The sequence below is a fragment of the Mastomys coucha genome, unplaced genomic scaffold (assembly GCF_008632895.1).
Source record: "Mastomys coucha isolate ucsf_1 unplaced genomic scaffold, UCSF_Mcou_1 pScaffold18, whole genome shotgun sequence".
NCBI lineage: Eukaryota > Metazoa > Chordata > Mammalia > Rodentia > Muridae > Mastomys > Mastomys coucha.
This window is the reverse complement of record NW_022196900.1, coordinates 44,381,608-44,408,328: the sequence shown is the minus strand read 5'-3', so window position 1 is coordinate 44,408,328 and position 26,721 is coordinate 44,381,608. Positions and strand designations below refer to the sequence as shown.

The following is a 26,721-nucleotide window of genomic DNA, read 5'->3' as shown; positions in this document are numbered from 1 at the left end:
CCACTATCCACAGTTGACTGCTGGGCACACATGGAATGTGAATAAATGCACATGGGCTGCGGTATGGCAGAGATAGCTGTATGACACCAGCTCAGTGCATAGTGACACAGTTCGTGTATCCATGTGCTTGATATGATAATGCACTGAGTACTATGTACGTTCACATCTTACGACTTTCTTTTTTTTAATAAAGCTCCGTGAGATCACTGTCAAATTTTTAGAAATTTTAGTCTTTCTCTTTGCTGCAAGCAAACCAAACTCACTAAGCTTTGGATCTAGTACCATCTGTGTCCAAGGGCAAATCCCCCTTCTCCTTGCCATATGTAAACTCCACCCATGGACAGGCTCCAAGTCTTGAGTGATGATCACTTCCTCTGCAAGGGGGTAGGAAGAGGAAAGTGAATCTAGCAGGAGTAGTGAATCCCCACAGACATAGAGAAGCAAGTCCTTGAGGTCAGAGCCTGCACCTTTTACAGTTTGTCTATATACCAAGCTCATTCATATGAAGAGTCATCTTAGCAGTCATGCTTGTAGTAGCAAAAATAATGCAAAGAAGTTAGTCTCCGTCCATGCTTTCCTATCAGCTTTCATGATGTCGAGGATTCAGGGATGTTTCTTTGAGAAAGAAATGTGAAGTCATTTGTCTCATGCTCATCCTTTATTTCTGCTTCTTTCACCTAACCCTCATAAAATGTGTTTCAACCTTCAGAACTCTTGCCTATAGTAATAAAACTATAAGATATTAGGAAGGAAAAATGAAAACACTGTGAAAAAAAAAAAAACAAAACAAAACACTATATGTTTATCCATTTAGGTTGTTTCCCTAGGGGCTTTTTAGAATACTTCAACACTATAACTTTTGTTTTTCCTTCTCTGGAAAAAAATAATATTCACATATACAATTTCACTGCATATATTCATTTTGCATGCTATTGTGTTACATAAGCACATTATAGACATGTATGTGCTATTCATTGAGCCTATCCTCCACTGCACTCCCCACTCCCTTTCTCCTCTATAGTTTATCCACTTGATGTGGGATGGGGAGGAGGAAAGAGCCTATGCCCCCGACAGTATTCTTCTTGACAGTCCATGCCCATCATGTGAGTGGAAAGTACCCAAAACCCCATTTTCAGAACTGTATCTAGAGTCTCTGGCTCTTGAAGAAAACCAGTGTGGTTCCAATGTGGGACGGGAAGAGTGGTTTGCGTTGGCAGCGGCCCTGCGGGTGCTTTGGGGCTGGAGCGCACACAGCTGTGGGTTACAGATGCTTGCTCTTCAGTATTAATGTGGCCAGCATGTGAAACCATGGCACCCGCAATACTGCACAAAGGTCCACGCCTCTGATAGTTTGAGAAATAACTCCCAGCTGAAGAAATTTCTTCTTTGAAGGGCTGGCATACATTCCAGAACAGAAGGCCCTCTTTCAGAAATGATAGAATTTACCATAGATGCCTGGTGATGTTGGACTGGGCATCGGGGACTGCATCACACGTATCTAAGGGCTTGGGAGTTTTAACCACAAAATACAAGGCGAGGGGGAATGAAATGAAATAAATGAAAGTTCCTTTAAACCTTTGGCTAATGATTTCCACACTCATACTCAAGGCATTGTGTAGTTTCTTTGAGATCACAAGTGCAAAGCATTAGTGGAAGCTGTCATCTGAGTTGAGGTATGATAGACGTGTTTCTACCAATTATTATTTCCCTGAGGTGTACCTGAGGATGGGAGAATCAGAGGCCTGTAGATATAAAGAAAAGAAATGTGTATAGTGTTGGATATCACTTAAAGGTTAATAACAAAAATTATTTTCTACACATAAGAATTTCTTCTCTCTCCCTCTCTTTCTCTCTCTGTCTGTCTCTCTCTCTGTCTCTCTCTTTTCTCCCCCCCCTCGATGAATGTGCTCCATTCTCATGGTATACTTAAGAGAGGGTCTTTTATCTGCCATTGTTAGTGGGAATGTTTTCTCATCCAGGTTACAATTTCCATTGAAATAGTTGCATGCAAGTATCCAGAAGTTAGTTTATTGACTCTTATTGCACTTCTGGGTATCTAATAAATAATGGATTAGCCTGATGGATATGTGGCTACCTAACTATGGAGCATGAAATATGCACTGTTTCTCTAATACACTGCAGGGAGACCTGTTTATAAAGTATTTAGTATTGGTTTTATAATGCACTGTTGACAACAGGAGACCACGAAGCTCAAAGATCAATCTCATTTTGGCCCACAGTATTAATGCTACTTTATAAAGCTATATGACAGGTCACTTAGACAGCGGTCCTTACAGAAAGGACTCTGTTTAGGAAGACTGGTTGTAGTGGCTGCCAGCACAGCAGATAAATGTCTTTGTCCGTGTCCCTGAGGTGTTTCTTCGGTGGCTGTTGATACTGGCCATGTGATGGAACTCATCATTTCCCTGGTCTCTAGAGGGACTAAAAGTGCTGAGTTCTCCTAATGCAATCCTCACTAATTGGGTGGAGAGTTGATGTGACTTTGGATCACATGGGCCTGGAGGTAGGAGTTAGCAGTAAGGGGTGGGGGGCACTTACTTCCTCAGCTTTGTCTCATGTCTGCTAATGAAACAATATTCTTAGACATCTCCTCTTTCCTTCATTCAAATCATATATGTGATATAGTTCAAAGTATTTCCAGTTTTTGTTTGCGTTGGGAAATTTCTTTAGCCAGGAGTAAACTTACAGCCATTTTTAAAAAAATGCTCTCTATATACTTAGAATTAGGTTTATGAATAAATAAAGATCAAATAATTTGCTCTAAAATCTATTCTTGGTATTTTCATTTTTTTTACATGAACTCATCACTATGGGAATGTATGTGGTCACTATAGTTCCCGAAGCTCTGTTTCCTCCTAGGTTATACGTTCTGGAGCAAGGCACTACCCTCTGCATTCAGAACCCCTGATTGGTTTTCAGTATTTCAGATTTCAGTATCAGTATTTCCAACTCCTAACTAACTACACTGCCTCTAAAAAATATTCCTTAAAATTTAAAAGATAAATCTTTGCGAGAGAGGGGGGAGAGAAAGAAAGAGAATGTACATATGCACGTATGTACATACATATGTATATATGTGCCTGGTCATCAGATCCCCTGGAGCTATAGCTACAGCAGTTGTGAGCCATCTCATATAGGTACCGGGAACTGAACTTGGATCCCATGCAAGAACAGTATATGTTCCTAACTACTAAGCCCAGTGCATTGTCTTACAGCCACTGACTGGGAGGAAACTTCTTAAGTCCTTTCAGAGCCAACCCTCTCTGCTGTCGGCTTGTCTTCTCTCACCCCTCATGGATTCTGACCTTCATTATGCCCTTTGAGTAGACTGTTCCTTTTCTCCAGTGGTTCTCTAGTTTGTGCTCTTAACTGGACTCATAATATCAGTGTTTCTTTTTTAAAACATTAAGTGTATTTATTATTGTTTTAAGTAAAATATAATTACATCATTTCTCTCCATTCCCTTTCCTTCCTCTAACAACTTCCATGGCCCCACCCTCGCTCCTTCTCGAGTTTCTGGCCTCATCTTCTTTAATTGTTACAATATGGCAAGGCCTGAACAAGGGACAATTCGGAAAAAAGTAGAAGATGGAAATCCCATGGGGTCCCAACCCCAGACAAAAACTACAGGCAACTAAGGGATGCTGAGAGAGGTTGTCTGCCTATGATAGATGCCCTCTCTTTGGTTATTCAGTGCCAAGTGTCCGGTCCTGAAATCCAGTATATGCAAGCAACACTGAGTGGACTGAGTAGGCTCTATTTATATATTTTTACACACACACACACACACAGACACACAGACACACACACACACACACACACACACACACACACTCCAATTCCTGAATTTCTTTGCTTTTGTTTTTGTGGGTTTGAGACAGGGTTTCTCTTTGTAGCCTTGGCTGTCCTAGAACTCACTCTGTAGACCAGGCTGGCTTCCAATTCAGAGATCTACTTGCCTTTGCTTCCTGAGTGCTGGGATTAAAGGGGTGCGCCATCCACCTGGCCAATACCTGCATTTCTTACCAGAGAAGTTTTTCTATATCATTCCTTTGGTGTCTGAGGGGTTTTTTCCTCCCTTCAGAGAATCTTTTCATTTGTGTTCTTACCACATTCTCTCCTAGGACCCTTTATATCATTTTTCCCTCTGGCTTAGATCTTCAATATCCTTCTCTCAACTGGCTTTGTCCCCTTTGCTTACTGTAGACTTTTCTTTTTAAACCTCCCGTAGTGGAAAACAAAGCTGTCTGTTCCTAAGAACACTTCTTTAAACCCTGCTAACTTTTCAAGCCACTTTTCTCTTTGTTTTCTTTCATTCATCCAAAGGATATTTTTACCATTTCTGCCCTTTTGTCTTTACAAATTATACATTCCTTTACTCCTTAGACTGAGCTTCACTGTTATTTCCCTAAATTCTTTGATTCTCCTTTCTGTGGAAGTGCTGGCAAGAGTTCCCTATAGTTCCCTAGAGTCACAGTGGCTCTTATAGCCCACATATTTAATCATGTCTGCACCTTGGGAGAGGTTGTATGTGCACACACATGCAGGTGCCTATGGGAGCTGGAACAAGACATCAGATCCCCTGGAATTGGAATTACAGACAGTCGTAAGCCACCCAACATGGGAACTAACTGTGGTTCGTTCTCTAACAGAGTGGCATGCTCTTAACCAGTGTGCTTACACGTGTCCTGTCTGTCATTCTTGGGGCCTTAATTTCATCCTCACAGTGTCTTTTGTGTTTTGTTTTTTTTTTAATCAGCCTTATCTGCTTGTTATACCTATTTATTATAATAGTTCCCTAGTTGACCTCTTAGCTCCATTTTATTCACATTTTAATATGTTGTCCTAGATGTACTTTCTTTAAAAATACTAACAATCACCCTGTGGTAGTGTCGTCTTTTAGTAGACTTGGCTGGTAGCTTGGTGGATAACAGAATAGCAACTGAGTGGACTGTGGGACTCTTACCTATAGTACTATCGCCCACACGTCTTCCAGTTTTACTGCTTGGGGCATCATCTTCCCTATGCTCTAGTCAAACTGGATCACTTCTCTAGAGGAATATCAGTGATTTCTCAGGGCCCAGAACAAAGGCAGCCTTTGCTTAGACACTTTCTTTTCCCATATCAGTGGGAAGGCATCCTCCCCTAAATCATAAGGATCTACTGTTCTTGCCTTACCACCGTCTCTATTTATATAAGGTCATTTTCATGCATGGCTTTTATTCTGTAGTAGATTATATGCGTGTGAACAGGGATGTCTTATTCTGGTCTTCCCTACAGCTTCTTGTCCTAGGTATGTGAAGCTTGATAAATAGTTCTTAAACAGTGAGTTAGGTTTGTAATGATTTTCTTGTTGATTAGTAGAACAAAATGGAATAAGTTGGGGTATTGGCTGGAGTGTAGCTCAGTGGTAGAACTTGTGTTTGGCAGCCCCAGTATCAGACACCACATGACTATCCAGTCCCCCCGTAAAGAAAAGAATCTAAGTGCAGTGCTGGCTTGGCGTCTTAGCAGTTATACTTGTACACAAGAAGGCACCCTGAGTTCAGCCTCCCTGCCCTGTTACCTATCAGTGAACTATTTTGTTATTCCTCATTGTTGTTCTCTTATGGTTCATGTATTTAACTGTTGGTTGCTATAAACCTTAGTAATTAACTCTTTTTAAAACTGTTTGAGTGGTCAGAGGAGTATATTAGATTTTTAGTTTTTAAGATAAAGTGTCTTGATGCAACCAGGATTTCTGTAAAATACTGCCTGCAGACCATATATAATTTCCTCTTTTGATCTCTCAACAGGCACGTTTTGTGCCCTCCCCGCCTCCAAATTGCCTCAGTTACAAATCGGAGGGCAGGCTTGGTGATCAAGACTGGCAAGCACATTTTAAGGTCCCATGCTGTGGGGTTGATCCATCTCAACTCGAGGTATGTTGTCCTTTCCTATTTAAGTCATGCAAATATGCTCACATTGTTTGTCTGTCCTATTGAGGTTTGTCCCTACATAATTATTCTTTGTTCCATCCTCTTTCTGTCCCTCACACTCATAGGCATGCTAAGAAGTGAATGCATTTACTTGCTTCTCAACAGTTTCCACCTCTGAAGGTACTGTAGGAAGTAGAATTTTGTGGCAGTGATTTGAATGATTTTGATTGTAATAAAGTGTCTTCTTTTATTTCATCCCCCTTGTTCCCCTTTTCATTTTTTTACACATAGTTTTAGGGAAGATTTATTGTAATTGTCACTTTTTAAAATGGATATGTTAGGGTCATAATCTTTGAGAATTGAAATGTGACATATATGTTACACACGCACACACACACACACACACACACGTGCAGACTGATGAGTTTTCACAAGTTGAGCATGACCAGGACATCACCTGGATGGACAGACAGTGAGTTGTGTGTGAAAAGCTTCCCGTCTGCTTGCTTCCAGCCGAGCTCCTACACCAGAGGCCCCCACTCTCCCATTTAAAATTTTTTAATTTGAAAAACAATCCAGAAGTCAACACAAATTTTCTCTGCATCAATGTTTTTCATTTAAATGTGTGTTTGTGTGGGCTTATGTGTGAATTTGTATGTATCTATTTCTGTGTGTATAAGTATGTAGCTTATATGTGCTTATGTATATTTGTGTATGTATGCATGTATGTATATATGTATATGTGCTTGTATATGTGTTTGTTAGTATGTATGCATGTGTTTGTGCACGTATATATGTTCTTATGTGCATTTATGTATGTATGTGTGTTTGTGAGTACATGTGTATGTGTGTGTATGTGTGTGTGTGCTTGTGTGTATTTGTGTGTATTGAGCCCAGCCTTGTAACAGGGTTTCTTGTGTAGCAGTGAATCTCAATCTTCCTTCTTGACAATAATTTAATAGTACTTTAAAGTACTATTTTTACTGGAGCTGCCAGCATCTCAGTCTGCAATTTTTAGAAGGAAGTAAATAAAAGCATTAATATTATCTTCACAATCCCACAACTTTCGTGGTCATATGAAAGTAATTCCCCAGTGCACCTCCGTGCCTCAGCCTGTTGGATTTTTGTCTTTTGCTTTTGCTTTTTATTTTTATCCTCATAGTCATTTAAGGAAAGACACCACTGGTTCTTTCAGAAGATTTTCTCAAAGAACATCATCTGTAGCTTGTGGTAGTAAGAAAGCTTTTGTCACTGCTTGTACACACAAAAAGATTAAAGTCATTTTTCAGTTTTTAGATCAAAACAAAATAGTAAAATGTTTGATCTTTTGTAGGCACAAGATTTGTACTGACTGAAGATGTTTTTTTGAAACGTGAATCTTGATTCCAAGGGATTCAGCATTCCTTAGCATTTTGTAAGCTACCTGATTGATCTACTGCACCTACCACATCTGTCCATTTTCATATCTTTAGCATCCATGGATTATAGCATTTGAGTATTTCCTCGGAGTGCATTCCGGAGCTCAGCCCTGACTCGAGCAGAGACAGCATCTCAGGCAGGTTAGACAAGTGTCAGTTGGAGCCCTGTCTCTGCTTTTGAGTAAGGCTTCTAGGTAATACTTTCCTAAGGGTACTGTTAATGTCTGAAGTGGCTCGAACCTTGCTTAGGAGGCTTGTGTTCTAGTCACATAAAGATATTTTTAATGCATATGCTTTTCTCTGTCAGTACTGGTCACCATTTTTCTTCTTTCAGTGAATAGCAGCTATTATTTCTGTCTTGTGCACTGATGTGGTTGAGGTTCCTGTGAGTTAACATCTGAGTATTTAGTATATCCAGAATGGTTTGGCAGAAAACCATCTAAAAATGAAGGCACGGGTGCACTTACTTAAAAACTGAACCATGGTCTTGTTCCCTGGAATCTTCAGGCTGTTTTGGCTGAAGCTACTATATGTTAAAATGCCCAACTCAGATTGTCAAAGCCATCTGGCAATATATATATACACACACACAAACACACACACATACACACATGCACACAAATATATGTGTGTGTATATATATATGTATTATAAATATGAAGGAACAAGTGAATTCTAACACAGACTCTTGGAGAAGAATTGGGATTGAGATGCCAATCAAAGATGATAACATGAATTTAGATTTTTCTTTTCCTTTTCACAAAGACCCTTTAAGCTAATTTTGAATTAGATAATTCATGGACACTAAACCTAAGTTCTTATCTTAAAGATTTTAATAGAAAAAGTAATAGACTACGTAATTCAGATCATTTACACGTGACACTTGGTTACTTTTGGTTGTTGGCATGCATGATTTTATTTTAAGATAGGATATCACTCCTGTCTGCTTTGAAACTCACTATGCAGATCAAAGTGGCCTCAGATTCACAGCGGTCTGCCTACCTTGGTCTCCCTCCCGAGTGCTGGGATTAAAAGTTTCAACCACCATGTACCCTCTGCCTATGCTTAATCTTTTTAACCTGAATTAAAGACTCCTATATATATGCTTGGCTCAGTCATCTAATAAACTGAAACAAGAAAAACAATTGCTAAATAAGAAAAATTTCCTAGTCCCTTAAAATTTAAACATGAGGATCCATGATTATCAGATGTTGCTGTTTGAGAACATTGGCAATTGAAACATGGTTGTCTGTCTCTTAAAAAGATAGTAATGGAAAGAAAGAAATTGGAAATAAGTTGGCAAGCAAAGATTTAGGTGTAAACATTAGGTGAATTTTAATTGTAATAATCAATATCTATACATTAAAGAAGATAATTCATAGAGGCAGGGAAATCTCTGTGAGTTGGAGTTGAGGCCAGGCTGGTCTATATAGTGAGTTCCAGGACAGTCAGCTATGTAGAAAAACCTGTCTCAAAACCAAAACAAAACAAAGCAAAAAAAAAAACAAAAACCAAAAACAACAACAAAACAAAAAAAATAACCCATAAAAAAACAACCAAACAAAACCAAAAAGATAACTCAGATCTTGATCTTTTATTTATTATTTTTTCATGATTTTTTTGGTTATTTTACTTATTTACATTTCAGATGAACAACATTATCAACCAACTAGATCTTGATCTTAAGAAGTACTTTTTAATCTCACTTCCTTTTCTTTTCTCCACAACATGCAATACCTGTGCTTATGTCTTCATTATGTTTGAGTCTGCGTGTTTTAAGGGAAACGAAGACTTCACCGTCCTCTTCTCCAACTGGATGTGCGAGTTTAGGGAAAAGAGGAAACATCGATCACTATAGAATTACAAAGCAAACACAAAAAAATTGGAAAAAATTAAAATGGAAAATATTGTTAGCTTTACTTTTTTCTATTCTTTATATCGAGTCAAAATTGTTCTTTCTTAACTTTGTGTCAGAAAAGAAACGGCACAATAAAGTAGGGATGGCAGGCTTCACAAGGGGGAAAGGCTGCTGTCAACCTTCTTCCTTAGGAATATGGAAATTTGGGTGGATTATCTGTTCAGAGGAGTTTTTCTTTATTAATTCTTTCTCCTCTTTTTCCACTTAAGACATCTGTTAACATTTCACACAGACCAACAGATGTTGCAAAGCAAGTCCTACACTTTGTTCTCAAGAAAAATGACATTTCCTCAATTGCCTGCCCCACCTCTGTGACTGAGCCCAGCCTGCTGCTCCTGCATAATTTGCATATATTAAGTTATGTGCTTTAATGCATTAGGAACCTGAGGTTTAGCATTACTTTCTATGTTAAAGTTGCATTTGATTAGTGACTAGTTTACATGTTGCTTTGGCGTTGTGAGAAGGAAAGAGGCATTTGAGAGTGGCAACCTGATTCTCTGCACTGAGATTGGATAGCCAGTTAATGTTTTGTTTTTTTCTATAAAATAAATGAGTTACAGAAAGCTTGAGTTGTTTCACCATGAGGAAGTGCTGATTGTCATGCGATGTGGAGCGTCATTTTTATTATTTTGGCAAGAACAGGGACAGTTTTGTCTTGACAAGTCATTAGATGAATACCAGCGTGTGTCACATGAAAAACCACTGATCTTTAACCCAGCTCTGTACTTAACCAAGCTTTGGAAGTGAATTGTGACTAAAGGAAGAGCAAAGGCCAGTACACTGTCATTGCAGAGTACAGAGTCTGCTAATAGTAGCTGAACTGAACCCAGGGAATCACAGGTATGGCTCTGTAAGCCATCAGAAGTCCTGGGGAGGCTTCTTAAACTGTGTACACAAACCATACATTTATTTTATATTTGTTCAGGATTTACGTGTTGTAGTCATAGCTAGGGGGAGAAAAGAAAGAAAAAGAAAAAAAAAGAAGAAAAGAAAACCTTCAAGTGCTTTCTCAGTGCAGGGCCTGAGTATCTTAGCAGAGCCATAACCTTTACATAGCTTCTGTGTCCCCAGTCACAGTGGGACCTTAAGAAAGCCCTGCGTTTTAAAGAAATTAAATACAAAGAAGAAAAGTAAAGCTCAGTATGGTGGAGCACACCCTTAATCCTAGCACTGGACAGGCAGAGGCAGGCAGATCTCTCGAAATCAGCCTGATTTTCAAAGTGAGTTCCAGGCCAGCCAGGGCTACATGATGAGACCTTGTCTTTAAAAAAATAATATATAAATAAGGAAATTATATATAATATATATAAATAAACAAACAAACATTTAAAAAAAAGCAACACAATAAACAAACTAGTCTAATACAAAAGTATATGCCAAACAGCATTCTTTGGCATGGCCCTTCAGTATTTGTGACCAACTTTTGCATCAATATGTAGTTTTTGAGAAAACAGAAGGAAAGACCCAAATTCACCTCACTATGAAATATTGAAAAGATAGTAACCTTCTGAGCAGTCACTTGTGGGAATGGCTGCTTACAGAGCTAGCAGGAAAGAACACACTGCCTTCCTCTGTTGGTGGAATTGCTCTGCACCTCCCTGTAGTCTTGTTATCCCACACTAACTGAAATGCAAATTCTTTGTAACTAATTGCATCTCATTGAGGGTACATGCACAGTGTGTAGTTATGTGCAAAAAGGGTTTTAAAAGTACGAATTTCATGTAATTACAACTTTTAATTACTATCCAAAGTTTTTGCATGTAGTATAGATTAGTATATGTGCTTGACTTTTTAAAATATTACATAGAAACGCGACTGGTGAAGTGTTTGATAAGATAAAAACAAACATTTAATTGTAGCATCTGTAAATTGAATTTTAGCTTTTTTTTTTTTAAATTAAGGTTAGGACTTAGAATCTTGAAGCCAGTTGAGTGTACTGATGACATGTTAATAGTACAGGTTTGTTTGTTTTTTTTTTAAAAAAACACTTTAAATGTTAAAACATCATTAGTCATTTCCAAAGCTGTTTACCCTAACCTTGTTCAGTCTCCTGGTCTTATGTTACTGTTGTAAAAGTATTCAGAGGTATGTGTGTGTGTGTGTGTGTGTGTGTGTGTGTGTGTGTGTGTGTGTGTGTGTGTGTTATTGCTGTGTGTTATGAAGAGGAGTTACTTCTAGTTCTACAGTTTCTTCGGGACCTTGTGAGCTCATTGGTGGGCCTCTGAGTGTACACAGCCTCTCAGTCTCAGAGAATATGTGGAGCTTCACGTGACCTTTCAGAGTTGTAATCCCCTAATCTGAAGTACATGACTTCGAATCAGGGAAAAAAAAGAAAGAAATAATTGTGAAAATTATATTTATCCCCATGGCCTAGTTGTAAATAACTTAGATACAAACGATTTCAGAGGGTTATTCTGTAATCTACAGAGTATAGCGCCAACAGAAAGCCTTAGATGATATCTTGGTGCCTTGGTTTTGTTGTTTGTTTGACTTGGACCTGAGTCTTTATTCAAGTCTCTTACTGGATAGAAGACCATCAAGGTTCTATATTTCCCTATGGCAAGTTCATGTAACATATTTTGGGAATTTCTACAGGCGTCAGATTTTTATTTTCTAAAATTTATTAAAAGAATGATTATAAACGTAAAACTTACAAAGCATAATAAACGCTTAAGGTTTGTGCTTTAACACATCTATCTGCGGCAAACTCTTTGGGCTGGTGTTTGTTGTTATAAGGAAGCTTTTACTCTTTTTTAACTGATTTTAAGAATTAGTTAAGATTTTGTTTGACAAAATCCATCTAGGAGGTGCAGTCCTGTGTAACTGTTGTGATTTTTCTTGTGGATCTTAGGAAGCTCTCCTGATGTTTTTAAGGCGTGGTTACAGCAGGAATGTTTAGGTAATAGGTTTGCTGCAGACTTGCTCAGCTAGACCTTGTGGTCTGAGAGAGACCGGTTTGCATACTCTGGGTAGCATTTTGTCAGAGAACTGTGGCTGGGCAGAGCAGATTTGGATGTATTAGCTAGTCAACCTAATAACCCTGTACAGACTGTATTGATTTTCTAGGAGAGAGTTTATGAACTAAATAAACTTGGGGTTGGTGTCTTAATAAACTGCTTCTCTCAGTCTGTCACATTTAGTTATGGAGCTGTGCAGTTTAGGGGGAAAAAAGGCTAATTCTGTTACAGATTGTTCACAGCAGGGTCTCCAAATTAGCCCTTTGTTTTGTAATGCCACCTTGCTTGGGCTCGCATTGAGCACATTTCTCAGTTTTGCCCTAATGAGTTGCAACACTGATAATGTGGCTGATGATCTTTCATTGATTTCACTATCACTTGCTTGTCTGGTAATTGATCCGTTGCTGAGCCTCTAGTTAATTATATCGGCTTTGACATGGCCCGATCCATGGGGAATTTCAAGTCTTGCAGAATAACAGTTTTAATAAAAGAGTCTATTACTGCAGGTGCTTGCTGCTGCATGCCAGTTGATTTTTGTGGTGTGTGTGTGTGTGTGTGTGTGTGTGTGTGTGTGTGTGCGTGCCCGAGTACGTGGGGGTTGTGGGGGATACCTGGGAAAGAAGAGTATCTCAGAACTGAGAAAAAGGGGTGGGGCTGGAAAAATAGGAAGAGGGAGTGAGGGAGAGTGGGGAAGGAGGGGAAGGACAAGGAGAGAGGGAGAGGAAGCAGAAGAGGCTAGAGAGCCACACAGGCAGAGCGATACAACAGTGCTTGAGGGAAGTGAGGAGGGAGCTTGCTATTGACAGTGTCCTTAAGCCTCCCACAAATAACAGCCATTAGTGGGAAGGTCAGGAGCTGAGCAGGCAGCTTGACTGAGGCACTGAGTGCCACTTCAGAAATCAAGAGGCTAGCAAATTTTAGAGGGAGTTAAGTGGGTAATAGCAGTGAAGGTACAGTCACCATTGACAGTTGACTCATAGGGGCTTTTCCCGCCCTCCCCCGTGAAAGAATATTTTTATTGACCACAGGTGGACTTAATATATTTTAAGGCAACAATTCTTTGGGTTCTTGTTCGTCTCCTTTCAGATATTGAATTTGCTTCTTTTGAGACTTTTTTGTGCTTAATGGTGGTGAACTGGAGGGAAGTTTAACAGAAAAGCTTTCAGGAGATGTCAGTTCTAGAAGGGAAGGCACATTTGTGTCAACATAGTGTACGTTTGCTCATCTTTTCTCATTGTCCACTAATGACACAGGCTGCCATCGAAACGCTTTTCTGTTTCTTTTGTTGTTTCTGAGAGGAAGGTTTATTGTTATTCTTGAGTTAAGAAGGAGCAAGCAGAGTGCTACATTTGTCCTCAGTATTTGTAAGTGGCTGAAGATTAATGTTCCTTACATTTTAAGTTTAGGAAGGATGGCTTTTTCCTGCTGACTACTTTTATGAGATGGCATGAATTTAGCTTTCCATTTTGAAGTTACAGTGTTTATGTACAGTGGATTTTGTTCAGTTCTGCTCTTCCATAAATAAGGGAGATAAATACTATCTAATAATGGTTGTTTTGTTTTAAAACTGGTTTAATTAAAAATATGACCTGCTATCAAGGTTATATTTCATCAGGCAGGGAAACATTACAGAATTTTCCATAGAGATCCTGAATGAAAAATGGCATTTTTATATGCATTACTTTTTGCCCAAAATAGGACAGGCTTCTTCTTTTTCTTCATCTTTTGCCCTTTTTTATGATTTAAAAAGGTTGATATAGATGCCTTACCTGAGAACTTAACAAAGGATTTTATTCTGCTTATGAGCTTTAAGAAAAGGTATTCATTTTTCTTCTCTGCCTTCAGTGTCTCTTTACTTAACCTTCAGTTTGGTAGTTAATGGCCCAAGGTGCTGGATATTAAGTGATATATATTTATTTTTGCATATGTTTATTGTACATCTTCCATGTTTAAGTGGTAGCTTTGCTTGTTCACCCTTTAGAATATAAGGTCAAATCTCTGTATATTATTTTCTCTATGAGTTTATATGTGGTTATAAATAGCCCAGCATTATGGTGTGACTTGTGGCAGCTAATATTTTAAAAACAACTGAGCAAACTTTATGTTCTTCTCTAGATGAATACTTCACTTGCTTCCAGTTTAATTAAAAATATTTAAGTGTCATAGTTTTGCAAGTGTTAAAGAAAAGACTGGTGCTAGATATAACATGTTACAGCAGAAAGCATTGTTGGGGAAAATTCCCAGGGAAGAGCCCTGGCTTCCCCTGGCCTTGTGGACAGTGATCGTGGCGTTGTGTGGAGTACGCACGAGTGTGTATCTGTCTGTGTATCTGGAGAGGGGTTAGTGCAGGGTGTCATTTGGTGCCTGACAGTGGAACGGTGCAGTTGACTCCTAGCTCTGCTATCCAATGACATGCAGTGGCTGAGGGTTTGAAGCTGATGGTTGGGTCTCCAGTGCTGCCTGCACACCTGACAGGCAGCTGTTAAGCCGAGCAAAGGCAAGCTAGGGGAGTCACAATCTATGCATAAATGATAGGGATATCTGTGGAGAAGGTGCGAAGGAAGCTCTGACCCCCTCCCCCAGATCTCCCCCTTCCCAAATGAAATGCACAGTTCAGCCAGCTTCTTAACTACAGTATACTCCTGCTCCTGGCTGCCAAGAAGCTCAAAAAATTCACCTTCACTTTTCAGTCAGAAGAGGCAGAAGTGGATGTGAGAGAAAGAGACACACAGAGAGACAGAGAGCCAAAGAGGGCAAGAGACCTGACTTTAAGAGACTCCTGTACTGACAACTCCATGCAGTTCGGAACCAGAACGACTGCGGCTGAACCAGGGTTCATGGGGACATGGCAAAACGCTGATACTAACCTCTTATTCAGAATGTCCCAACAGGTAAGTTACTTTCATTTTTTTTTTTTAAAAAGAAACCTCCAGTTGTTATGTGCCCTTTTCTTCCTGCTACTTTTCTTTCTAAATGTTTTTGAAATTTAAAAATATATATATTGTTATTTCTGTGTTATGGAATGTGCAGTGTTACTTCATGGCTTCCCCAAGGGCTTCTTAAGGAAAAGGGGGAAAGGACATCGAAGTTAGAGAAAAGCAAAGGCATTTGTTGCAAAGTTGCACCTTGGGCAGCCTGGGTCCTGCGAAGCCTTAATTTATTTCTTTGTTTCCCGCTAAAAAGAGAAAAAGCCACTACTCAACATATGTATCTTTCTGACTATGTGAAAGACTTGGTCAAAGTGTCTGCTGTCTCGAAGTAGGTCTTGCAACCGAACAGCCATAAAGCGCGGGCCCCTCACAGCAGCGGGTCTGACTTCTGGTGTCTGGAGCAGCTGGATTCAGACCCGAGCGAAGCTATGCAGGCTTCCCTGCCGGCCGGGTCAACCCGAAGGGCGGCAGGCTGCGCTCCCGCTTGCTCTCAGCCTCCGTTCCGGCTCTGCTCTCGGTGGCTTCACTCTCCCCGTGCTCCCCCGGCCGCGGCGCAGTCCGCTCGGCTCGCCTCCCACCCGCCGCCCGCCGCCCGCCGCCCGGTGCGGTGCACTCACACTCGGCGCTGCCCCTGCGTTCTCCCAGAGCCGCTTTTCACTCTGCCGCTGCCGGCAGCTCGGCTGCTGCCCTGCCGGGAGAGCCGCCCGGAGAGCGCCTGGGCAGCGGACGGATAATTAATCACCCGCAGCCGTCCGTACCAAGCGCTCGGTGATTTGCGCCCTGCGCGCCCGGCTCCTCTTGCACAATTGCTGGCTCTCCGGCTCCGCGGGGGAGCGAGGGTAAGAGGAAGCGAAGGGGAAACAACCCAGAAACTTTCCTCTTGGACTGTGCTCAAGTGAGGGAGGGAAGTTCCCTGGTGCCTCCCTCCCAGACACGTCTTGCTTTTCAGAAGCCTACCCCAAACCCCTACAAAGCAAGAGTTAGTTTATCATCCATGCAGCACCAAAGTAGTACTGACAAATATACTGGGATGTTAAGTAGATGGCGGTTGTTTAAAGATTGGTCTTGCCCCACTCGTTTAAAATAACTGCAACTGCTATTTAATAGACCTCTTTTGTATGTGAGAGTTCGCGGAAATTGAACACTTTGGGGTAGATTTTTAAATGTTTGTTAATGAAATAAAAGCATTTTTAAGGGCTGTAAACTGTCACAAGTTTAGAAATAACATTTGCCAAAGAGAGTGCATAAAGCTCGACTCTTGTAACATTTAATTGGTAAACAGTTTTATCAACCAGTTTTAGATAGGAGAAATGTATTTGAATAAGGTGTATTTTGACATCCTGTAGAGGGACCCTGATAACTACTGATCCAGTAAGCTGGGATTTAAATGCAATCAACATAAACCCAGTCCGAAACTCTTTATGTGCAATTCCTTTTTTTTTTTTTCCTGAAAAGTTCCTTTCTTGTCTGACAGAGATGCTCCTTGTCTCTGCAGAACGATTTGCAAGGTGTTTTTCTGAAGCACTTTTCTGTCTGCGTGGCTCTCTTGTAGTTGGAACAGAGTGTGTTTTCACTAACCTTAGAACCTAATAACTTGTGTCCCACTTTAAAATTTAGATATCACCAATCCAGGTTTTCCTTGAGTTAGTGGCCTGTGTATGTACATGCATGCTTTGAAAGGTTTTCCCTCTAGTGAAAAAAGAGTTAATAAAACAGATAGAGATAATGATCAATTGATAAATGGCTATTGAACCACATAGATGGTGTTAGATTGCTGCTTTGGCACTAGCCCATTTCCAAGTAGATTTGCATCTAAGGAGACTTTAAGTGGTGGAAAACATTTAGGATTAAAAGAAATAGAAGCAGATTACACAAAAATAGGTCAGAATTAGGAAAATAATTTAAATTTCTCATAGAGAAACTTGTATGATCAGCCCACCGTGATGTTTTCTGTGTGCTTGTTTGAGGGGCATACAAAGATCGGTTTTGTATGTACCTGTATGAATGCATATGTATGGTGAACATCCATGCCTGTGAGGAGAATAAAGACACAAGGAAGGCATTTATGCTTAATGAACAGGTTATGACACAGAACACTGTGACAAAGGATGAAAATCACCATCTTAAAAAATATTGGGAATGAACCATTTTCCTGTAGTTTCTTTATTATTTTGTTGTTGTTGCTGTTGTTTTGGTGTTGTCCGTGATGCTTAGCCTCACATTGACTTTCACAGCTACTAAATATTCACCTTTGTCATGTAAGAGGGAGAGTGTGTTTACATGTGTGTATGTGCTTTTCTTTCTCTTTTCAAGATGCCATTTCAGAATGTGTAGTCTTAAATTCCAAGTCTGTCTAAATCTAAGTCTGTGCTGTGCATGCTTTCTGTGTTTGTTTTCCTTATGTGTAGAGGATCAGCAGTGCTGGTTCAGAGTGTGTGAGTGGGATAGAGGGTGTGCATATGTGTGTGTGTGTGTGTGTGTGTAATAGTTCATGAAATGCTCTCTTAAAGTCAATAATTTTGAAGAATAATAGTTTCAATACCCACATTAAGCCAGCTTTTGCTAAAGATAAAAAGTTTTTTCTAATTTAACCAAGTATGCAGAATTCTATATATCTAACTTTTTAGGGTAAAAGAGGCTTTTCTGTTTGATTATTTTAATCTCTAAGTAAAAGTTTAGCGTATGGAGCAAATGAAATCTGTTAAGTACAGTTTTTCATAGTTTTCTATAGTAGAATAGAAACTAATATTTCCTTGACTACCCTGTTAAGCATTGGACAAGGCTGACTAGTAGAGCCAGTATAAGATGTTAAAAGACAGGGCTATAGAGAACTCACCACATATGGTGTTAGCTACAAAATGGGAATGTCTGATGAGCACTTAAGTTTAATAATCTAGGTCTGTGTCTTCTAAAGGTGAGCTAGGCCGGGGCATGGAGCAGTCTCTAGCTTGCATTTCCCCTGAACCAAGTCAGATTTCCTTAACTGTAAATCTTTCCTTTTATCTAACATTAGCAAATGATTTGACGCAGGCTCAGTACAGTTAGTCTGTTCCCCTTAAAGCTTTAAATGGGGCTTCCTGATTTCATTTCCCTGCCTTACATTATTTCCCCTTAAAATCAAAGTGTGATTTGTTGTTGTTGTTTAAAAAAATAATACTTTCTTGTAGACAGATATTGAGAATGTTGAAAGGCACAGCCTTTGACTTTTATAACTGAGAGTTCTGGATTCAGTTACAAATTGATAATGTCCAAAACCATTTTCTCTTTCTCCTTATCTCCTAAAGCCTCAAAGGTTATTTTTCTCAGGATACTCTCATAAGGTATTGTTTAAAAAACAAATGGGGAGGTAGTAGGGAGAAAGGAGCTTGCTTTTAGAAGGTGGGTTTTTTTTCATACTTTGAAAGATGATTTTTCTACATATTTTGTACATGTCCATGTACTTGAGAAAGAAGCAAATAAAATCCTTATAGCTTCCTCTAAGAGGGTATAGTTCGATGTACTTGAAATCTTTTTAAGAAATGACAGTTCACAGGTAATGATGATAGTGCCCTTTCCCATATGACCTACCTTCTGTTAGTGCTCAGGCAAACTTAACCTGTTTCAAATAAAATGCAGATGCCATAGTAAGGTCTCTTTTCAGAGTAGAGTGGAATACTAAGTTAGAATTATAAATGACGCTGTGCATCATTATGGAGTAATTTAGGATTCACCCAATGATGTAACAAAATTAACAACATAATTTCATTGTGAAACTGTGTCTTATTAAAGAACAACTGTCTGACATTCTCTTACAGTTGCTTTATTTAACTTCATGCAAATATTATTAGTAGTGACATTTTTCTATTGTGTATTAGATTCTCTCATTAGCATGATGTGTTAGTTATCACCAGAGAAATCATTTCCTAGATAGGTGAGGGACAAAATCGAGAAAGCTAAAAATTAAATCAGTGATTTACATTAATACCAGACCATCTGCTCACCAGAGATATGACAGAGTAAACTTTTTGACTAGTTTAAAATCTAGCACTTTTCTGAGAAATGATTAAAAGATATATAAGAAATGTATAGTAACATTTTTGGAATTCATTTTCAAGAGTGCTCAATATAAATTTTTCTTCCAGTAGTCTTTTACTACTTTCAATTCGTGAGGACGAACACAGTTCCAGTTGTAGGATTTGTAGTTAAAATGGAAATAATGTGTGTGTGTGTGTGTGTGTGTGTGTGTGTGTTTTCTGGTTTCTAACCCTCCAAAAATAATTTGAACATCTCTAACAATTTTAAAGATTCACATACAGCATTTCTTGTTTGACACATCTCTAAACTATGTGCTGGGGCTTGGTTGTTCTTTGTAGTTCATGCAATATATTTTTATTCTAAAGCTTCTCCTCAAACTAGACGTCCTTTTACATAGGATGAATAGTCTTACTTAATCAGAGCCACGAGTAAAGCAGTTGATAGTTAATGGCCTTTGAAAATGACTTTCACTGTGAGGCAGCAGCCATTTCTAGGTTTCCCTCTCTATTTTACCTTTCTTCCTTTTTAATATTTCCTTCTTATAGTTGGTGTATTTGGGTAAATCGGCTTACTTAAAAAGGATTAACTTGACAAAGCTTACCCTTATGTTAAAATAGGTGTTTATATTTGGTGACAAATAGTTTTAGCTTGCTGAATTAGCATGCTGCCACCTCTGTCTTAGTTCCTCTAACTTGAGAGATGATGTGCTTTATTTTGAAATGTTAATAATAGGTACATATTCATATTAAAATGTAATTCTTGACATTCATTTTGATACTGTAGCACACAAGTAGGAGTATTGGGATCATTGTCATAGCAGTATTGAACTAAAAATTGTAGTAAAGAGTTGAGTACCTGGGTCTTTGCTTCCAATGTGCTGATAACATGCAGACTTCACTTAACAGTGAAGTCTGTGTACTGCATAATGAGATGGGAATGGAGTAGGCCTTTTATGTGTATGTTATTGTAATGAAGCATCCACAAATAGATCCTCAGATGTGTATACACATGCGTAAACTCATTCACCAATTTAAAGCTTATTTCCAACACGTAGCACTTAAAATGAATAGTTGGGGATCATTTTGAAATTACTTTTCAATACTTCTGTTATCTGTAACCAAGTAGCTTTAGGGGAATTGATTCATGTAACAGGACAGACTTAGGCTTCTAATACAACATAGCGTCCTATGCCTATGTCAGGGATAAGAGCCATGACAATTCTTCCCTTACTAATTAAATGCTGAGTAGGGCATCTTTGGGAAGTTGGGACAAAAGTGAATGGGTCACAGCCAAGGCAAGATTGCAAGGATTCCAGTGATAGTGAAAGCAGTCAAGTTTGCCAGGTCGCTGTGACACTGGAGCGGATTCCAAAGAACAGCCCGTTACAGATAGTGAGATGGCGTCACAGACCTCTGTGAAAAACAAAACCTTAGGGTTTCTTCTTTCCCAACTTATACATTGCACACACTTATTTAAAGGGAGACACAATGGGCATTGCTCTGGTCAGTCTTCAGTTAAAACATGTAGGTAATGCCTGTCTACAGCTAATTTGGTTATGTGGACTAGAATATATATTTTAAAAAGTATAAGGAGAGGAAATTGGAACTTGTCTTTACCCACTAAGTGGACTACAGTGGTTAAATTGTTTGAGGTGCGAACTCCTTTCCCCCAGAGTATAGAGAAAGAACTCTGTGAAGTAAGGAAAACTGAATTGGTGAATGGTGGGATACCTTTCCCAGTGAAAGCCATTTTCTCTAGAACTCACTATCCGTTGTTGTTGGAAGAACGTGGGATATAATGGTCCCAGGAGTTCTTTCCTTTGGAAGGCTTGGAGTCTGGTGTGATGTGTGTGGAGGCACAAGTTCTGCTCCATGTACAGATGTGCCATTCGTGATCCACGTTTGCTGATCACTAACCACTGTCCTCTAGGCTTTGGCCAGGAGAGTGTTTGGGGTCGTAGGAAATGATTGATGTCATGCACATCTGCCAAAGCTGATGCCATCCTTATTTCCAGAAGAGCAGCTGGTGTCCACATTTTGCATGATTCCCCTCATTCACTGAAGCACCTGCGATTAGAGGCAAAGGGAAGTCGAATACCCTCTTGAGGAACTTTGGCTTCTAATAAGCTTAGGAGAAATAAAGGAAGAGGGGCAGAGTGGAAACAGCAGCCTTTAGGTCCTGTTGTGTAAACAAAAGAAGGAGCAGAAGGTGTATCCTAGAAGACAAGCTGGTAAAGGTACAGAGGAGACAGGATGAAAAAAATTATCCTGGGAAGAATAAAGAGCATGTGCTATGACATCACTAAGATTGTGTTGGAGCTGTGGCTGCGGCCCACGTTTCCCCTTGAGCCGGACCTGTACTGAGTCTCCCTCCCTGGGCTTAAAAGGAAGTTTAGAGAATAGGAAGAAATAAAAGTATTGATTGTCTTTTAAATTTGTACCTTCTCTATAGGAAACCTCACAGATTCCATGGTGTACATTCCCTTCTCCAGTGAAACATTTATGACTGGACTGGACTTGGGTGAGGGCGGAGTGCAGTGTCCTCTTGATAGGACACAGCGCACAGCATTTTGTGCCATGGAGTGCAGGGATGAGAGAGTGTTGTCTCCTTCTGCAGTCAGAGCCTTCCTTAATGGGAGTACTACCGGGAAACAATGCCTTACTCAAACCAGGGAGTTCAGAAATCAAATTCTCCGCTTATTAATCATCATTCTAATTAAGAAAAAGAATTGATCCTTTAACAACAATATAATATCCTTTTGTTTTTCTTTAATTAAGCCCATCAGTTTTTCATTTCTCTCTGTAAAGGAAGAATAATGTTGAATTGTAGGAAGTTACTTATTGAAACCACTGATTCCCTTGAGCACAGCTGACATCTTATTTACCTGTCTTTAGGAACTGTAATGTTACTTTCCTGCTGTCTCTAGTGTTTGGGTTGGAGAGGGGGTGTTGAGTTATGATTCTTGTTCTCGTTTGGCTGATAGACATTTACCTAATGGCCTTAGTACAAGGTTAGTTTGTTCTTATTCCCTATTTCCTGTTTCATAGACTTCATTTCTCTCTTCTACCTTCGTTTCTCTCATTATACAATCACTTCCTAAGTTTTCCTGCCTCTCATTTGCCTAATGCAAAGGAATTAAAACATGCTTGAAAATAACAACTATTGAATCAGGTATCCTTTTGCCAGTCTGTCATTCTGATAAGTTCAGAAATGTGGTGCTGTCCTCACATACACACATGTCGGTGACAGGGCTATCCTTGTATTATTACAGATGAGTAGTTTAAATCAGGGGTGGCTGTGCACCTAGGGCTTGTCACTCAGAGGTGCTACTGATAGATGTTTAGTTTGACCCTTAACCTGTATGAGAAAGATGGAGGCAAAGAAAATTTGCTTTCTTTTCTCTAGAAGCTGTTCTTAGATTTATCGTTTTTATATACTTGGACTTAACACCACACAAGGATATCATCTTAGAAGTAGGAAAATGTATAAAGAACAGGGTGACCATCAGAAGATGTGACTGAGGTAAACTGCAGTTAATACGAGCTCGGACATTGAAAGAAACAATTGAAGTGATAGCAGGGCCAGTATAAACATGCTATTAGGAAACAGATATTTAAAACATGTGTCCTGCATGTGGGGATTCATCCTTATTTTGTATGTAATGCATTTAACTCATTTTCTTAAAAGGGCATGGATATTGTTAAAAATAACAAGAACAAAAACATTTTTGTAAATTGGAAAGAGATGACTTCTGGCATCTCACCTGTGTGCTTTTATGTGACTGCCGTGGATTTTTTCAACTTTATTAAGGTGGCTATTGGGTCTCCAGACAATTCTTTAGGATTTACATTTGATGATCATTGTGTCTGAACTGGGGGTTTGAAAAGAAAAACTTCAGGATAATGAGTATTTTACCTGACAAAAATAATTACTTTCAGCTGGCTTAACATAATAACAAAACTAATATTAAAATGAGAATCTCCATTAGCAGAGTTTTAATAATGTTTGTTCTCTCCTTCCATTACAATTAAAAGCAAGGAAGATATCATTGAGGTACGCCATTAGGATGGCTGTGTGGGACACCCGCGTAGGCATGAGCAAAGAAAACTGCCTACTGCTGTGCCCTCTGCCAGTTCCAAGGGGCAGAGGATCAGGGTTGCTGCTTGGTAAGGTGCAGTGACATTGTATTAGGAGTATATTCATGAGAGTTTCCCTTCAGTGATGATGCCTGCAAGCATGATGATTTTTGACCTCCTGTTGAACCTAATGCAGACTCAGCTAGGTTACTAGGACAGTACATAATACTGTTTTTACTTTGTCCTTTTATTTTTGATATATGAAGATAGAGTTTCAGATAGAACTGAAACTGAAGTCCTGCACTGGACTGGGGACAAAGTCGTATTGCTTTTCTATAGAAGATGTTACAAATCTAGTATTGCCATGCAGTTGTGCATTTATAGTCCATGGTATGTAGACACAGAGGTAGGGTAGGACTGTTAGATTGTCTGGTTGAAGCCATTTAAATGATTTATTCTTGGGAATATTGGGGATTTATTAATAGCTTCCTCAAATGCAAGGAGTGTATGAGTTTGCATACAGGAGGACCACAAGCAAGCATCCCCACCCTATGAATAGGTCTGTGCCTTAGATTATATAACTATGTTCTTAAGCATGGCCTCTCCCTCCTGTGCTGTGGGTGAACATAGAGCTTTCCCTCAGAGAAAGGAGCCTAGCTTTTCTAATGAAGCTAGGTGTCATTGATTGAGAAATGGTGTCATTGTTTCTTGTTTTATGAATTGCCATTTTTACCAACCACAGAGCTGCAGTTTTCTAGAAGCAACTGTCATGTTTTTAAGTTTTAAATTCCAGGTAAAAATTAAACTAAGAAGGAGACACCACATTGAGATGTGAGCTCACACCTGTGGTGTCTTGTCTTTTCCCTTAACAGCTATCCCTCCTTGTTCTCCTGAAGACCTTTGGCAAGGGATCATGGGAGGGAGTGAATCTTAAAATATGTTTCCAGTGCTTTTATGTGTTAAACAGTATATGACGGAGAAGAGATTTCTCATCTTTGCTTTATTTGTGATCTTTATTGTACTTTATGCAAAAAGGAGGATAGGGACTGTCAGAAGTCCAACATCTGGGAGGGCTTGTTTCAGTAGCAGCCTGGAAACCAGAACCCTGACTTCATACAGGTGAGATGTGTTATGGGTATAAAGGCCTTGTGCATTTAATGAACCCAGCCTGCCTGTCAGCTTGGTTTTTCATGCACTATTGTTGTTCAAATAAGAAAAAGAAAGTGTTCACAGCCTGTGGTGAGATTAGAGTAATAGAAATGAAGTGTTAATCTGTTGATAGGAAGCACATCCCATATCCTACATCCCAGCCACATTCACGCATGTATAATATATTCCAGGTTCTCTCATGGCCAGAGAAGCCTGGATGTTCATTATATTAAAAACACTCTTTTGTTGAAAGCAAGAAGTTGGCTGCGCGACTTTGGGTAAATAGCTACTCTATACAATTTCTTAATAAAGCAACAGCTCCTGGCCTCTGAAGATTCTGATAACTTGCTGCTCCTGTGCCTGCCTGCTCTGCACGTCTGCAGAATGTCCCTAGTACCCTAACTGTAGCCTGCACTGGGACACCATTTTGTAGGAATTAATGACTAGTGGGGGAAAGGAGAAGTTAAAGGATAGCAGTATTTTTCTCTCCATAAAGAAAGATGAAATAAAATTAAACATTCATTAGTCTGTGTTTATTTTTCATCTTTTAAAACAGTACATTATAAAAATCCATCAAGATTGGGACATTGTGTGTGCAGTTATGATGTATTATGATGTGAAGGGTTATTAAGGGTACCTAAAGGCTTTGGGCATCAAGGTGGATTTTCCTTTCTTTTGTCTTTTCTTTATGAAGCTATTTTTGAATGATATAGAAAGAACATATTTTCCAAGAACTATTATTTTAATTTTTTATTGTTAAACAGTAATTATTAAAGAAATATACTTATAAAATGAAACTGTAGACTTAAAAAAATGAGACAGGGTCAGTCCTACACTCTAGTAAGGTGTTTTAAATAAGAAAATGGTGAACACTGGTCCAAGGCCCTTTATATAAGAGCATCAATTTAAGAGCATCTTCAGAAATGATGTCAAAAGAAGTGTAAAAGGGGAGGGAAGAGATAAATTAATAAGTGAGTTCCAGGTGTCTGTTTCTAATTGCTTAAATTTCAAACATAATAGAAATTAGGACGAATGTTTCCCATAAGGAATGCATCATTTCCATTCGGGTATCAACTAAAACTGCATTCATGGTGCCCAGACTTAGCATATTTTCTATTTTCCTTTTCACTAGGAGTTAAGGAATTCAGTATAATCTTTATGATTTTGTCAACTGCTTCAAGCTGTAGGAGTTATTCAGAGTCAAGAAAATTTTGGGAGTAAAGTCTGATTGTGAAGTATATTTAGTGTATGTTCAAGGTTTCCTTTCTTTAATGACAATTGAAAAAAAAACTTTTCTCACAGAGGAAACATCTCATTTAAATACTCTTTCAAGTGTGAGGCATGATTATAAGCCAGTTTGCTATAGGTGATCTATGTCTTGATATTCTGATACTGTGATATATGACCAGTTGTAGTATACTTAGTAAAATCTGTTTGGAGATCTAAGTTTTTCTTGGCTACATTGATTAATTAGAGATAACATGTTTTTAATATGGTTGGATAAAATGATAAGTAGGGCATCTAAATTTGTTTGTAAAATTCGCTGATAGGTTTAAATGCTGAGATGTTATGGTTGATTGGAAGTTACAAAATGTAAATAAATATCTGCATTTGCTTTCAGATAAATAAAAAAGCCACAGGTTAGAATTGCATGGTGACTTTGTCATAGAAATCTGCTTTAAGTAATAGCCACTTTAAAATATGTCATGACTTTTTGAATCCTCAGTAATGACTATATAAGTGTGTTGTCAGATGTTGCCACACAAATGGGACCAAGTAAAGATTAGTATTTGTTATGGTATTTGTGCATCTTAAATGTTGACTTTTTTTTTTTTGTTGTTGTTGTTGTTTTTTTTGGTTTTTCGAGACAGGGTTTCTCTGTATAAATGTTGACTTTTTTAATGTGCCTTAAAGATACATACTGTCTTCATATTAGGGTCCATTTTTACTTAGGTGTACATGATACTTCTAGCAAGGAAGTATAAAAGTGAAGGATCAGGATGCATGTAGAACCGAGTAGCAGTTTGTATGAGCATCCTTTCTAGGCTGCAAGGAAGACTGGAGTTCACTGGAAACCCATGTAGAAATCTGATGTATCACTATATAAGTACAGGTTAGATATTTGAAATTTACTACTTAGATTTTGTTTTAAGTTATGAAAATGAGTTTTCTTTGCCTCATAGTTACTTATAACTGGAACAGCTATATTTGGAAGTAAAGTTTGTATCCATTGTCATTCATTATATAAATTCATGAAATATATTTAAATATCTGTTTTTAGAGAACTTGTTTCTTTTCTTTTCTTATTTCCTTTCTTTTC

The 26,721-nt window shown here is 38.8% G+C and overlaps 1 protein-coding gene across 14 annotated transcripts in view; it reads left to right on the top strand.

Annotated features, from left to right (window-relative positions):
• The window catches only part of Bnc2 (basonuclin 2), a 406,942-nt gene that overhangs the window by 113,746 nt on the left and 266,475 nt on the right, over positions 1–26,721 (top strand). For all 14 annotated transcript variants that reach the window (XM_031377777.1, XM_031377780.1, XM_031377779.1 and 11 more), the window contains exons 2-3: positions 5,817–5,942; positions 14,923–15,123. In XM_031377777.1, coding sequence (XP_031233637.1) covers positions 5,817–5,942; positions 14,923–15,123 — 327 coding nt within the window. The remainder of the gene's footprint in view (positions 1–5,816; positions 5,943–14,922; positions 15,124–26,721) is intronic.